This window comes from Pongo pygmaeus, chromosome 10, assembly GCF_028885625.2.
Source record: "Pongo pygmaeus isolate AG05252 chromosome 10, NHGRI_mPonPyg2-v2.0_pri, whole genome shotgun sequence".
NCBI lineage: Eukaryota > Metazoa > Chordata > Mammalia > Primates > Hominidae > Pongo > Pongo pygmaeus.
The window spans coordinates 107,597,702-107,614,094 of record NC_072383.2 but is presented as its reverse complement, the minus strand read 5'-3'; the positions used below and the strand labels follow the sequence as shown (position 1 = coordinate 107,614,094).

The 16,393-nt window shown below is 43.2% G+C and overlaps 1 protein-coding gene across 1 annotated transcript in view; it reads left to right on the top strand.

The window, feature by feature from the left end:
* The first annotated feature begins 11,356 nt into the window (after positions 1–11,356).
* Positions 11,357–16,393, top strand: part of SVOP (SV2 related protein) — a 104,915-nt gene continuing 99,878 nt past the window's right edge. The window contains exon 1 of the mRNA XM_054443688.1: positions 11,357–11,591. Coding sequence (XP_054299663.1) covers positions 11,557–11,591 — 35 coding nt within the window. The 5' untranslated portion in view covers positions 11,357–11,556. The remainder of the gene's footprint in view (positions 11,592–16,393) is intronic.

Sequence of the window (16,393 nt, the reverse complement as noted above, 5' to 3'; positions counted from 1 at the left end):
TTGTTTATTGTAGTAAAAAACACATAGTATCAAATTTACCGTTTCAACCATGTTTCAGTGTGGAGTACCACATGTTAACTACATGCACGTTGTTCTGCAACAGATCTCTAGGACTTTGAACAACCATTCCCACTTCCCCCTGCCCCCAACCAGTGGTAGGTAACCACATTCTCTCTCTTTTCTTCCTCTTCTTCTTCCTCTTCCTCTTCCTCTTCTTCCTCTTCTTCCTCTTCCCCTTCTCCTTCCCCTTCCCCTTCTCCTTCTTCTTCTTCCTCTTCTTCATCTTCTTCCCCTTCCCCTTCCTCTTCTCTTTTTTTTTTTTTGACAGAGTCTCACCCTGCCACACAGTTTGGAGGGCAGTGGCACAATCATGGCTCACTGTAACTTTGACTGCCTAGGCTCAAGTGATCCTCCTACCTCAGTCTCCCAAGTAGCTGGAACTACAGATGCACACCATGACACTTGACTAATTAAAAAAAAATGTAGCGATGAAGTCTTGCTATGTTGCCAGGGCTGGTCTCGAACTCCTGAGCTCAAGCAATCCTCCTGCCTTGGCCTCCCAAAGTGCTAGGATTACAAGCCTGAGTAATCACACCTCATCTCTACCTTCTGTTTCTATGGTTTCTATGAGTTTGACTACTTTTGAGACCTCATATAAAGGGAATCATGCAATATTTTTTTGTTGTTACTGGCTTATCTCACTAAGCATAATGTTTTCAAGCCTCATCCATATTGTAGCTTCTACTGGAATGTCATTCATTTGTATGGCTGAATGATATTCCATTGCATGAATAGACCACATTTTGTTTATCCATTCATCTGTTGATGGACACATGGGTTGCTTCCACTGTTTGGCTATTGTGAATAATGCTGCTATGAACATTTGTTGCTCACGTTTTTGTTTGAGCCCCTGTTTTTAATTCTTTTTGTATATACCTAGGAGTGGAATTGCCAGATCATAGAGTAATTCTATGTTTAACTTTTAGAGAAACTGTCAGTGGCAAATTTTAAAAGTGCTATATCTCATACAACTGAATTGGAAGTTAAGATGATGTGCTCTGGAAAAAAACTCAGTTAAGTGAGTAAAAAGGTGGATCCAGCATGACAAAGAAAACGCCATTGAGGACACATGTATAGAGTTTGAATGAAACTGTTCCATAAATCCAAAAATATGTGGACAAAATTAGCATTTGTAAATGGGTTGTTGTCTTATGTGCTGTGCCATTTTAAATGCGTGTAGTCACATTAATAAATTAAAATTTTAAATACACATTGAACATGTGTATCTAGTTCTATAAAATATACTATATTAAGATGGCTCAAAAGTATGTTTTTTTTCACTTTTTTAAATTAAACTTTTTATTTTGGAATAATTTTTGATTTACAGGAGAGTTGTAAAGACAGAACAGAGGGTTCTGGTATACCCTTTGCTCAGCGTTCCCTGATTTTAAAAATACTGTATATATTTAAGATGTACAACTTGATGATTTGATACATGTGTACTTTGTAAAAGAATCACAATCGGCCGGGCACAGTGGCTCGTGCCTGTAATCCCAGCACTTAGGGAGGCCGAGGCGGGTGGATCATGAGGTCAGGAGTTTAAGACCAGCCTGTCCAAGATGGTGAAACCCTCTCTCTACTAAAAATGCAAAAATTGGCCGGGTGTGGTGGCAGGTATCTGTAATCCCAGAGAGTCGGGAGACTGAGGCAGAGAATTGCTTGAACCTGGGAGGCAGAGGTTGCAGTGAGCCGAGATAGCGCCACTGCACTCCAGCCTGGCGACACAGTGAGACTCCATCTCAACAAACAAACAAACAAACAAACAACCTACCTTTTTGTGTGTGTGTCTGGTGAAAACACTTAGAATCTACCCTTTTAAGAAATTTCAAGTGTCGTTACCTATAGTCACCATGCTGTACATTAGATCTCCAGAATTTATTCATCTTGTATAAATGAAAGAAACTTTGTACACCTTCATCAAACATCTCCCTACATCCCCTTTCTTTCAAAAACTTGTTTTTAGATCTTGTATTAAGATCTTGCTTATAGTGGGGGTTTGACATATATTTGTTTCATACAATCATTTGCCATGCACATGAATATCCATCATCTTGTTTAATCCACACAATGGACCTGCAGGTTGGTATCTGTCTCTATTTTACAGATGATGCAACTGAGACTCAAAGAGGGAAAATAATCTGTCCACCATCACACAGGTAGTAAGTCACAGAGCTGAGTGTGTCTGACTCCAAAGCTGGTGCCCAGTACACAATGACTGACAGCTGAGCAGGGTGACAGGATTTTTACAGGTGTGGGAAAGGTATAAAGTAGGTTCCCTGCCTTAATCTTACAGTGTAACTTGCAGGAAGAAGGTGAACATGTATTCAGTGGCAGAAAATATACTTCAACATGTATTTCAATAACGATTACTGGAAATAAACTATTTGCTTGGTTAAGAATGTAGAGTGTTGTACAGATGGGAGAGGAGGGATTATGGGAGGGCTGGAGAACTCGGGGAATTTTCTCAGAGGCCTTAACAGATAGGGTACCATTAATGTTAATCAAAGCTTGCCCCTCTCACCCTACCTTCTAGGAACCGGCCCTACCCACAGCCCTGCCTCCTCAGCAGCTGTGTTCTTTGTTATGGACTGCCATATGCCCTGGCTGACAGAGAAGGAGCATCGTCATCTTGGACAAACAAACACTGCCACTTTGTTCCAGCTCCCTTTCTAACCTCATGCATTTCAAGGAAATCGCTTCTCTTCTAACAGTAAGCAGCCAGAAAGAGCAGACAGTAAAACACAGATAAGATAGCTCAGGCACGGAGGGAGGGGGGAAAGTCTCTTGGGTAACCACCAAACTTCACACTCATACAACGGGCCCTAGTAAAACAGTGTGCCCTAATAAGTACATTCCTTTCCCTTTAGGTGCACTAAGATAGGGAAGCTAAATGCACACTCAGGGGATATGCCTGTGGTGGCAGAGAGATGTACAGAAACAGACACAAAACTCTCCCTCCCAGATAAGCAAGACAAAGAGACACAGAAATATTCCAAGCCTGTGATAAGCTCTCCTGCCCTGAACCCTTAAAAACTCTTAGTCTGTCAGAGAGAGTGCCTCTGACCTAACTCGGCCAGAAGCCCCTCTCAGGTTTGTTCTCCAAAATAAACTTGTCTTTGACAGTTGAACCACTTTTCATGTTTCTTTCCTGTTTCTTTAATTCTTACTGACCGCAGGTCCAGAGCTAGACATCTGGACCAAGCTGCAGCCAGTATCTTTCTGTGAGAACTCTCCATGATCTATATAAACTGGCTTAAAAAGATGTACTGTGGCAATCAGAAGCTTCTCTTAGAAGGTAGGAAGCTTGACATGATTCATAGCTGAGCTGAGCAGGAGTTGTAAAGATGCCATGTAATTGGGTGAGGACCACAGCAAGCCAACATTTTAATTATACATTAATATTTTCAAATCTCAAGGACATTTGATATGGTTTGAATATTTGTCCCCTCCAGATCTCATGTTAAAATGTAATCTCCAGTGTTGGAGGTGGAGCCTAGTGGGAGGTGTTTTGCTCATGGGGGTGGATCCTTCATGAATGTCTTAGCACCATTGCTGTGGTGATGAGTAAGTTCACAAGACATCTGATTGTTTAAAAGTGTGTGGTAGTCGGGTGTGGTGGCTCATGCCTGTGATCCCAGCACTTTGGGAGGCTGAGGGGGGTGGATCACCTGAGGTCAGGAGTTTGAGACCAGCCTGGTCAACATGGTGAAACCCCTCTCTACTAAAATTACAAAAATTAGCCAGGCATGTTGGCACACGCCTGTAATCTCAGCTACTCAGGAGGCTGAGGCAGGATAATTGCCTGAACCTGGTAGGTGGAGGTTGCAGTGAGCTGAGAGCACACCATTGCACTCCAGTCTGGGTGACAAGAGGGAAACTACATCTCAAAAAAAAAAAAAAAGAAAAGTGTGGCACCTCCCCTCTCTCTCTCTTGCTCCCCTTCACCTTCCGTCATGACTCTAAGCTTCCTGAGGCCCTCACCAGAAGCAGATGCCAGCGCCATGCTTCCTGTACAGCCTGCAGATTGTGAGTCACTTAAATCTCTTTTCTTTATAAACTACCCAGTGTCAGGTATTCCTTTACGGCAATGCAAAAATGGCCTAAAAGGATATTCCTGCAACTCAACCGCGAAAATCCCCAAACAATTCAGTTAAAAAATGAGTGAGGGACTTGCATAGACATTTCCTCAAGGAAGATATGCCAGTGGCCAATAAGCACATGAAAAGATGCTCAACATTGTTAGTTATTAGGGAAATGCAAATCAGACCACTTCACACCCACTAGGATGGCTATTATCAACAAGTGTTGAGGAGAATGTGAAGAAATTGGAATCCTTGTGCATTGCTGGTGGGAATGTAAAACGGTACAGCTGCTGTGGAAAACAGCTTGGCAGTTCCTCAAAAACTTAAACATAGTTACCGTATGACTCAGCAACTCTTCTCCTATTTATATACTCAAAAGAATTGAAAACAGGGACTCAAAGGGATATACTGTAGACCAATGTTTATAGCAGCATTCTTCACAATAGCCAAAAAGGTGGAAACAGCCCACGTGTCCATCAACAGATGAATGGATTAACAAAGTGTGCCATATATCTACAAAGAAATATTATTCAGTCATATAAAAGAATGAGGTGCTGATAGATGCTACAACACAGATGAACCTTGAAAACATTATGTTAAGTGAAATAAGCCACATAAAAAGGACAAATATTGTATGATTCCACTTTTATCAGGTAACTAGAGTAGGCAAATTCATAGAAATAGGAAGTAGAATAGGCCTGGCACTGTGGCACTCACCTGTAATCCCAGCACTTTGGGAGGCTGAGGCAGGAGGATTGCTTGAAGCCAGGAGTTTGAGACCAGCCTGGGTTACACAGCAAGACTCCATCTCTACAGAAAAATAAATAAATAAAACTTAGCTGGGCATGGTGGCATGCACCTGTAGTTCCAGCTACTCCAGTGGCTGAGGCGGGAGGATTGACCAGAATGTTGAGGCTGCAGTGAGCCGTGATTGCACCACTGCACGTCAGCCTGGACAGCAGAGTGAGACCCTGTCTCTAAAAAATAAAAATAAAAAAGAAAGTAGAATAGAGGTTACCAGAGGCTGGGAGGAGGGAGGAATAGGGAGTTATTACTCAATGGATAGAGTTTCTCTCTGGGATGATCAAGATCTGGAAGTCAATAGCGTGATGGTTATATAACATTATGAATATACTCTAAGCCACTAAATTGTACACTTCAAACTTTATGATACATAGTTAAGGACTGAATGTTTGTGTCCACCCCAAATGTATATGTTGAAGCCCTAACCCCATAATGTGTATTTGGAAATGGGGCCTTTGGGAAGTAATCAGGGTTACAGAAGGTCATGCAGGTGGGGCTGACATGATGAGATAGTGCCCTTATAAGAAAATATGCCAGAGAGCTTGCTTTCTCTTTATGCTTATGTGCCGAGGAAAGAGCATGTAAGCACACAGAGAGAAGGTGGCCATCTGCAAGCCAGGAAGAGAGCCCTCACCAGAACCTAACTATACTGGCACTTTGATCTTGAACTTGTCTGCCTCTAGAACTGTTAGTAATGGATTTCTGGCCTGGGTGCAGTGGCTCACACCTGTAATCTCAACACTTTGGGAGGCCAAGGTGGGTGGATGGCTTGAACGTAGGAGTTTGAGACCAGCCTGGGCAACATAGTGAGACTCCTTCCCCAGAAAAAATACAAAAATTAGGTGGGCATGGTGGTGTGCACCTATGGTCTACTACAAGAGGCTACTCAGGAGGCTGAGGTGGAAGGATCACTTGAGCTTGGGAGGTTGAGGCTGCAGTGAGCCATGATCGTGTCACTGCATTCCAGCCTGAGTGACAGAGACCCTGTCTCAAAAAAAAAAATTCTGTTGTGTAAGCCACCAAGACTATGATATTTTGTTATGGCAATTGAGCTGGCTAAGACATATGTATTTACCACAATAAAAATTATTTTTAGGCCAGGTCTGGTGGCTCACAACTGTATCCCAGCACTTTGGGAGGCCAAGGCGGGTGGATCACTTGAGCCCAGGAGTTCGAGACCAGCCTGGGCAACATAGTGAAGCCCTGTCTCTACCAAAAATACAAAAATTAGCCAGGTGTGGTGGCATGCGCCTGCAGTCTCAGCTACTCAGGAGGCTGAGGTGGGAGGATGGTTTGAGCCTGGGAAGTGGAGGTAGCAGTTAGCTGAGATTGCATCATTGCACTCCAGCCTGGGCAACAGAACCAGGCCCTGTTTCAAAAAATTTATTTTAATTAAAAAATTATTTAAAAGAATCATGGTAGTAAGATGCACATGGTTTTAAAAATAAAATAGTACCAAAAATTTACAACTAAAAAAACCCTTCATGCCAGGGTCAGTGGCTCACACCTGTAATGCCAGCACATTTGGCCAAGGTGGGAGGATCCCTTGAGCCCAGGAGTTTGAGATCAGCCTGGGCAATGAAGCAAAACTCCATCTCTACAAAAAATACAAAAATTGGCCAGGTGTGGTGGTGCACGCTTGTAGTCCTAGCTACTCGGGAGGCTGAGGTGGGAGAATCGCTTGAGCTGGGCTGAGGCAGGAGGATTACTGTCCAGGCTGCAGTGAGCTGTGATCACACCACTGCACTCCAGCCTGGGCGACAGAGCAAGACCCCGTCAAAAAAAAAAAAAGTGGCAGTTCCACTTCCACCCACTCTCAGTCTTTTAGCTGCTTCTTTAGTATCTACAGGCAAATTTCTATATGAGATACTCATATGGCTAGTTTTTGTTTCCTCAATTTTGGACATGTTCTGTTGATTTCCACAAACTTCAGGAGGATTTAGTTTTTCCCAATACCATCTATTTTTCTTATGCTTCATAGGCCAGCTAACATTTTAAGGTAGTAGAAAAGATACTGATTTGGGGGCGGGGGGTGAAGACAGCAACATAATGATAAGCACTGTATTAGTCAGAGCTCTCCAGATAGACAAAATCAATTAAGATAAATAATATCTTCATATAATATAATATATTACATAGATATAAATATAAGGTATCTCTCATATAATACATGAGAGGGGATTTATCCGGGGAATTGGCCAACATAATTAGGGAGGCTGAGAATTTCCATAACAGACCATTTGCAAGCTAGAGACCCTGGGATGCTGGTCCAAATTCAAGGGCCCAAAAACCCAAGGGGGCCACACGTGTAAGTCTTGGTTTCTAAAGACTAGAGAGCCTGCAGTTCCGATGTCCAAGGGCAGGAGAAGAAACAGCTCCTGGAGAAAGAGATCAACTCACATTTCCTCTGTTTCTGTTCTGTCTGGGCCTCTAGCTGATTTGATGGTGCTCATTCACACATCGAGGGCAGATCTTCCTGAACTTTGTCCACTCAGACTCACACAGCAATCTCCTCTTGAAACACCCTTACAGACACACCAAAAAATGCTGCTTTAGGCCGGCGTGGTGGCTCACGCCTGTAATCCCAGCACTTTGGGAGGCCGAGGAGGGTGGATCACGAGATCAGGAGATCAAGACCATCCTGGCTAACATGGTGAAACCCCGTCTCTACTAAAAATACAAAAAATTAGCCCGGGGTGGTGGTGGGCACCTGTAGTCCCAGTTACTCGGGAGGCTGAGGCAGGAGAATGGCGTGAACCTGGGAAGCAGAGCTTGCAGTGAGCTGAGATCGTGCCACTGCACTCCAGCCTGGGCGACAGAGCGAGACTCCATCTCGGGGGAAAAAAAAATGCTGCTTTACCAGTTCTCTACGTATTCCTTAATCCCACCAAGTTGATACTTAAAATTAATCATTGTGGCTGGGCACGGTGGCTCAAGCCTGCAATCCCAGCACTTTGGGAGGCCGAGGCAGGTGGATTGCTTGAGCTCACGAGTTTGAGGCCAGCCTGGATAACATGATGATGGCCCCTCTCTACAAAAAATACAAAAATTAGCCTGGCATGGTGGCGCACACCTGTAATCCCAGCTATTCGGGAGGCTGAGGTGGGAGGATGGCTTGAGCCTGAAAGGTGGAGGTGGCAATGAGCTGAGATCGCACCACCACACTCCAGCCTGGATGATAGAGCCAGATCTTGTCTCAAAAAATAAAATTAAAATAAATTAATTTAACCATTGCAACAGCTAACACTTATTATGTGCCATCCAAGTGTGTGGTCCTTCACCTCCATTTTGTCTTTGATTCTAACCACCACCCTATGAAGTAGTTATGGTTATTGATCCCTGTATTTATGATGAGGAAATGCAAGCACAGAAAGTTAGACAACCTGCTCAAGGTTACCCACCCAGGAAGAGGTGGAGCTGGGAAGAGAGTCCCCAGGACTGAGCCTGCTCTAACCACTCTCCAGTTCCAGGCTGCAAACTCCCTTTTTCCTTCAAGGGAACTTGACTTGGTCTCTGTTGAACATCAAAAAATACTGATTGGCCAGGCGCGGTGGTGATCACGCCTGTAATCCCAGCACTTTGGGAGGCCAAGGTGGGTGGATTACGAGGTCAGGAGTTCAAGACCAGCCTGGCCAAGATGGTGAAACCCCGTCTCTACTAAAAATACAAAAAAATTAGCCAGGCCTGGTGGTGGCACCTGTAATCCCAGCTACTTGGGAGGCTGAGGCAGAGAATTGCTTGAATCCGGGAGGTGGAGGTAGCAGTGAGCCGAGATCATGCCATTGCACTCCAGCCTGGGTGACAGAGAGAGACTGTCTAAAAAAAAAAAAAAAAAAAAAAAAATCCTGATTAAAGCACATGAGTAGAAGCTGAAATGGGATGATAAGGGGGTTATTTACTTATTTATTTATTTTTTGAGACAGAGTCATCTCGCTCTGTCACCCAGGCTGGAGTGCAGTGGCGCGATCTCAGCTCATTGCAACCTCTGCTTCCTGGCTTCAAGCGATTTTTCTGCCTCAGCCTCTCGGGTAGCTGGGACTACAGGTCTGTGCCACTACACCTGGCTAAGTTTTTTTATTTTTAAGTGGAGACGAGGTTTTGCCATGTTGGCCAGGCTGGTCTGGAACTCCTGACCTCAAGTGATCCATCCGCCTCGGCCTCCCAGAGTGCTGGGATTACAGGCATGAGCCAAGGCGCCCGACCCCTAAGGGGGCTATTTAGAATGAGCATAATGAATATTCATAGAGCCCTAGAGAGCCCCACCTGACACCAGGATTGAGGGAAAAGGAGGGGTAATTAAAGCAAAAACCTTCAGAGACATTGGAATCCATCATTGAAAAGGTACCAGATTATCCAGCTCCCTCTCCCAGCTATGCAACAATGGGGATTCTGACAAGTGTTTGGATTGGATGTCCTTAGATAAGTGTCCACCCTCTTAGCCAATCAGCTGTGGCCAGGAATCATGTGATACCAAATGTAGTGCACAGCAGGGATGGGGGAGAAATTCCTTTAGAAATAAGTGTGGGTGGGACAAATTGTGATTGACTCCAGTATGAGGTGAGAAGGAGCCATGAATAAGTTCAAACTATCATTGTGGCAGACACATAGTTGTTGCTCCATTAATATTTACTAGATAAATAATACATTGGAGCTTGAGTACCACTGTATAATTGGTTTTCCCAACATTAGATTTGTTTAAAGTTATCCAATGTTTCAATAATTCCAATTTCTCCTACTATATCTGCAACGGATGGTTTCTTTTGAGACCCTCAGAGAAAGCCTAGCACTTAAGGGCGCAGGTTGTGGAGACAGACTGCCAGGGTTTTAAGTCCAAATCAACTCTTTCCTGTCCGCATGACCTTGTGCAAGCAAATCTACCCTTCTCTGAGCCTTGTTTCCTCATCTTACAAAATAAGGATAAAAATCACACCTGCTCATAGGATTGTTACAAAGATCAAGGGGACCATGGTGAAGTACACATCCGGGTGCCTGGCACACATTCAATTTTGGATTTTCAAGTCCTTTTATGGATTTGATGTGAGATTGTTTTCAGTTCTCAGATTGGTTTTCTTGTTCCCTCTTCCAACTTCCCCCACCGTTTGTCAACAATTAAAGAAAAAAAGAAAAAAAATGTTTCCTTCTTCCTTTAGTTCCTTGTAAGTGTCCATTCAATCATCATTCTTATAGCTCTTGCCAGCTGCCATCATGGATCATCTTAGTAGTTTTCTGTTGTATAATTTTTCAGCTTTTCTTTTCACTTGTTCACACTTGATCAGGGGTTTTCACTTCATGGTGCTGGGGAGCTTTTGAAAAATACCCTGAGACCAGGCGCAATGGCTCACTTCTATAATCCCAGCATTTTGGGAGGCTGAGATGGGAGGATTGCTTGAGCCCAGGAGTTCTAGATCAGCCTGGGCAACAAAGCAAGACCCCATCTCTACAATAAATAAATTAGCTGGGTATGCTGGCATGAGCCTGTGATCCCAGCTACTAGGAAGTTTGAGGTGGGAGGATTGCTTTAGCCCAGGCGGTCAGGGCTGTAATGACCCATGATCATGCCACTGCAACTCCAGCCTGGGCAACAGAGCAAGAACTTGTCTCAAAAATAAATAAATAAATATTGAAAAAATAAAAAATACCCAGGCTTGGCCTCCACCTACCAAGAGTTGAGTTCAATTGGTTTGAAATGGAGCCAGGCAATTCTTATATGCAGCCTGAATTGAGAACCATTTATTCAACAAATATTTACGGAGTACCTTCTATGTGCCAGACACTGTTCTAGTACTTGGGACACATCAGTGAAACCTCATGGAGCTTAAGTTCTAAAGGGGTCAGAAATTCTAGTGAGAGGTGGGCTAGGGGAACCATTAAACTAGCTAGGATCTTGAAGGCAGAGACTTATTTTATTCATGTTTTTATTCCCCAGGGTCAGGGCAGTAGAATTCACCCAATAACGCTTGTCGAAAGAATGAGTGATCTTTGGCCTTCTCATACCTAACTTACATTTTTTCCTTTCTTGATTCATTTCACTAGACCCTTAGCTCCACGATGACAATGACAGGTCGAATTTGTTCTGTCATACCCGCAGTGCCTATTACAGTGCCTGGCACATAGGTGCTCAGTAAACAGTACTCAAATGCATGCCTGTATTTGTTATAGCAGCCTGGGTTTCAAGAGTATTATACGGATAACATTAATGAATCCATGCAAATAAACATTTAGACAGGCATCGTCAACCAAAGGGTGCTCACTGGTACCCGGACAACCATTTCACAGACTGGTGTGCCCTATAGGCATCCCAGTGATACACCGTCAGCCAGAGAGCCTGTGAACTCCTCCGAGCAGAAGGCCTCTCCCTGCCCCCTCTCCCCGCGCAGCTCCCTCTGCCCTCCGCCTCCTCTTCTCCGCCCACTCTCGCCGCGGTCTCCTGGCGGCGGAGGCTTTGTCTCGTGGGCTGGTCCCCAGCGGCTGCCTCCCCGAACAGCTGCTGCTCGAGGGAGGAAGCGGCGCGGGTGCTGTCCAGCATCCCGGTGCTGAAAACCGGAGGGCTCGTCATCCACCACTACCATGTAAGGGCCATGAGAAGGGCTCGTCCTGGCACAGCGCGGACATGGAGGAGGACTTATTCCAGCTAAGGCAGCTGCCGTGAGTATCATGGGGGCGAGCAAGAGGCAGACAGGCTTTCTTTTTAAAAACGAAAACCTGCAAGGGGGGTGGGGGGGGTGCATCTCTGCATGGTTTCTTGAATTTAAAGGAAACTGTTTCAGAGGAAGGAATTAGGGCCTGGAGGAGACAAGCCATTTTCTTTCCCCAGCAGCCCAGCCTCTGTGTCTCTGATTCAGTTCCATTTATCAGATCTGTCAGGACCTTATGGGGGAATCACGGGGGTTATGATTCCCCTTTTAATTGCTCTCAATTCTAAAAGGATTTTGAGATGTGAGCTTTAAGAAAGCATTAGCTGCTGTTTTGAAATGTGGACAGAATTGGTGAGTCTATGCAATGACATCGGTCCTTTCCAGCCCTAATCCTATGCTGTGAAATCCATAATTTTTCTGCAAGGTCTTTTGGAAGGGAATGATACTGATGTTGCAAACTGGTTGATTAAAAAAACTGGGATGCCTTCCTAGAGGAGAGGGTTGGGCAAAGTCCTGTTGTTTATGAAGTGTGTGAATGAGAGGGCTGTGCACGGTCGGTGAAACCTCTTGCCTTCTTCTGAATGAAAGGTTTTTGTAGCAGCTAGCTAGAGTGAGACTCACCGTCGGAACATCAGGAATATATTGCTTTGAGGATGGCGATTTTTAAGAAAAACCAAATTTGCTCTGAGAATCTGGGAGAAGTACCAAGCAATCGAAAGGACAGGGGCCTTGTAGAGGGGCTTACAGATTTTTCCTACCACAAGCAGATAGTGATTTGTTAAGTAAATTCCAAGAGTATGAGAGGGGGCATTAAAAAGAACATTGGTGGGGAAAGGGTTGTTTTAATTTTTAGAAGCACTAGCCATTTGAGTGGTAAGAGTATATTCCCTTTGGGATTGTTAGAAAGGATAAATTATAGTCAGTATGTGTGTATTTTCTTGATTTTAAAAATGGTGGATTATTTTTTTCTATAATCTACTGAGGAATTCTCCCAAGTGACTTTTAGTGTGACTGATACAGTTCTCTGAGGCTCTGAGTACTGAAGGGGATTGTAATGTTTACTTTTCAATCAGAGTAAAATTAATTTTCACTAAAATTTTTAATTAATTTAAAATTTGCTTTAAAGCTTTTACTAATTGCTCCACAAATAGCATATCTGATTATGTAATACAGCATTATTTCACAAATGCTAGAGGATGTTCAGTTATAATATCCAGAGATAGATATGAGTACGTAAAAATGTAAAGGTCTGATTACAAATTTCCCAAGGAAAACGTACAACTTTTATTGAGAATAAATATCATGTTAAAAAATAAAACTATTACCCCCAATAAAAAATAATTTAATATCAGAAATGTGAACTTTGGTACTCAGAATAAGACTACATATTGGAACTGTGGTTTTCCTGGGATAAATTTTTCAATAATGTCAGAGCATGTGAACTTTTCAAAGATTCATGTGTATGTGAACTTTGCAGAAGGGTCATGTATATTTAATCTACTAGTATATAGACCTGACATTATCATGACAATTCCTTCTTTAATTAAAAAAAGCAAAAATAGGAAGTTTTTACTTATTTAAATGTAAAAATTTAGGTTTTTATAGGAATATAATACAATGTACAAATAAATAAAGGTAAATAAAGTTCAAAGAGAAGCACAAGAATAAAGAGTAAGTCTCCTTTCCTTTCAAACCCCAGTCCTATTCCCCCCAGTTAAGTTTCTTGATTATTCTTTCTGGTGCTTAATAGGAATAAATACATATATTATCTATTAGGCCAAATTGTGTACTGGTTAAGTACATTATCTCTTGAATCAGACATAATTGGGTTCAAATCCTTACTATGCCACTTCCTGGCTGTGTGACTTTAAGCAAGTGACTTAACCTTTCTGAGACTCAGTTTCCTTAGCTACACAATGAAGATCATAACAGTACTTAATTCATAAGGTTATTGTGAAGATCAAATGAGATAATGTATGCCAAATGCTGGGCAGACACAAAGCACTCAATGCATATTAGCTATTATTATTATTACATCTGAAAAATCATTTATATAAACAAAATATGTAGGTTTACTATACTGGACTCCCTCAAAATCTTAATCTGCAAACCCCAAATGACATTTGAATGAAGTCAAAATTAGCCCTGAAATGTGTTGACCTCAATTTCTAAAAAAAGAGTAAGCTAAAAGGAACGGCCACATGAATCTGAGTGGGTTACAAATCACGATTTAGATGTTTTTTTAAACCACACCCTTCGTATATTATGCACAGATTGCAGGCAGCAGATTTCCCGAGAGCAATATGGCTAAAAAAAAAATTCAGAGTGCCTTGTAGAGGGTTGGCAAGAGTGGACTTTGGAATAGGCTCAGTCTCATGGGAGGCCAAGTGTTAGCAGATTATAAGCCACTAAGTAGTTTACATGGTTGGGGAATGGGGAAAGGGAGTGAGGGTGTCTAAGAAACAGTCCTTCCTCGCACTTGAAGGAACCTTTGCACAGCTCTGGGGTGGTTCATTTGAGACCACAAAAGACCATTGTTTTTCACATGCTGTCCACTCTGGGACAGCACCACATAGAGGAGATTTGGGAGGCTGAGAATTTGCATCCAGTTCTGCCTTTTTGTGTGACCTTGTGCAAATCAGACTTTTCTAGGTCTGTTCTTTCTAGGATGATTTCTTGAAAGCAAGTTTGCAGACATTGATTGATTGATTCATTCATTCATTCATTCATTCACTGATTTACTTAGATACTATCCTAGGTACAAAGGATTCTGCAGCTGAGTAAGGTAGAATGGTTCTTGCACTTAAGAAACTCACAATCTAGAGCTGCAATGTCCAATAGTACATTTAGCCACTAGCCACATGTGGCTATTTAAATTTAAACTTAAATAAATTTAAAGTATGCAGTTTGTACATGAAATAATTTATATAGTATAATATACAATATAAAATGTACATATAATATACAATAGAAAATATGTGGCCGGGTGTGGTAGGTCATGCCTATAATCCCAGCACTTTGGGAGACCGAGATTGGCGGATCATTTGAGGTCAGGAGTTCGAGACAAGCCTGACCAACATGGTGAAACACTGTCTCTACTAAAAATACAAAAAAATTAGTCGGGCATGGTGGCACATCCCAGCTACTTGGGAGGCTGAGGCAGGAGAATCGCTTGAACCTGGGAGGCAGAGGTTGCGGTGAGCAGAGATTGTGCCACTGCACTCCAGCCTGGGCAACACAGTGAGACTCTGTCTCAAAAAAATATGTGTGTATATATATATAAAATGTAAAATTTTTAAAAAATCTGTCCCTCAGTCATACTAACCACATTTCAAATGCTCAATAGCTACGTGTGGCTAGTGGCTACTATATTGGACAGCATACGTGTAGGCCAGCAGTCCCCAACTTTTTTGGCTCCAGGGACTGGTTTCTTGGAAGACAATTTTTCCATGGATGGGGGTGGTTAGGTAGGGGGATGGGGTTGGGCTTTCAGGATAAAACTGTTCCACCTCAGATCTTCAGGCATTAGATTTTCATAAGGAGCCTGCAACTTAGATCCCTTGTGTATCAGTTCACAACAGGGTTCACGCTCCTATGAGAATCTAATGCTGCTGCTGATTGACAGGAGGCGGAGCTTTGGCGGTAATGCTCGCTCACCCAAGGCTCGCTGTGCAGCCCAGTTCCTAACAGGTCAGAGACTGTTACGGGTCCTTGGCCCAGGGATTGGGGACCCCTGGTCTAGGACATTTCCATAATTGCAGAAAGTTCTATTGGACAGCACTGGTTTGGTAGGAGGGAGGACACTGAACACATCATTGCAAATAATTATGAGAATTGTCTTAAGTGCTATCAAGAACTACTGCAAGCCTGGGGAATATATTGAGACCTGTTTCTACTAAAAATAATTTTTTCTTAATTAGCCAGGTCTGGTGGCTCATGCCTGTGGCCCCAACTACTAGGGAGGCTGAGGCAGGAGGATTGCTTGAGCCTGGGAGGTCAAGGCTGCAATGAGCCATGATCGTGACACTGCACTCCAGACTGAATGACAGAGTGAGATCCTGTCTCAAAAAAAAAAAAAAAAAAAAAAAAAAAGAACTAATGCAGGGTACGGGTAAGGAGACTAGTTTTAGATGGGAGGTGGGTATCAGGGAAGGCTTCCCTGAGGAAGTGACATTTGACCTGATCCTCTGGAGATGTGATTTCAGGAAAAAGAGAGAGGATTAAGAACATTCCAGGAAGAAGAAACTGTATGGGTAAAAGCCCTGAACTGGGAAAAAAGCTTGGTGTGTCTCAAAATCAGCCAATAGATCATTAATGAACAAGTGGCTTGAGGGGAAACTGCTGAGGACAACAGGGAGCAGGCCATCCAGGGTCTTGTAGTATATGACAAGGAGTTGGGACATCATCCTGCATTTGCTGAATCTACTGTTGCCTTTCTTACAAACCCTGTCTTTCAAGATTGAGTTTGGGTCCACCATTTTAATAAATCTGCCCCTGACTTCTGCCGGTCTTAATCAACAGCAGAGGTAAAAATGTGGAAACTGACTCAGGCAGACCTGGGTTCAGACTCTGGCTCTGGCCCTATCTGGGTGGCCTCAGGCCAAAGCCTTCTTCTCCCCAAGGCTGAGTGCCTATCTGTGAAGTCAGAACAGTGATAATACCTGCTGGGTTGTGGTAAGGATCAGGGAGATAATCACTGGGAATCTCTCAGCACAGTGCCTGGCTTTGAGTATGGGCTCAATTCGTCGTGCTGGTGTTATTTGTTTTCCCCCACTCAGCATTCGTTTCCCTGATCTTCCAACTTATTAGGTA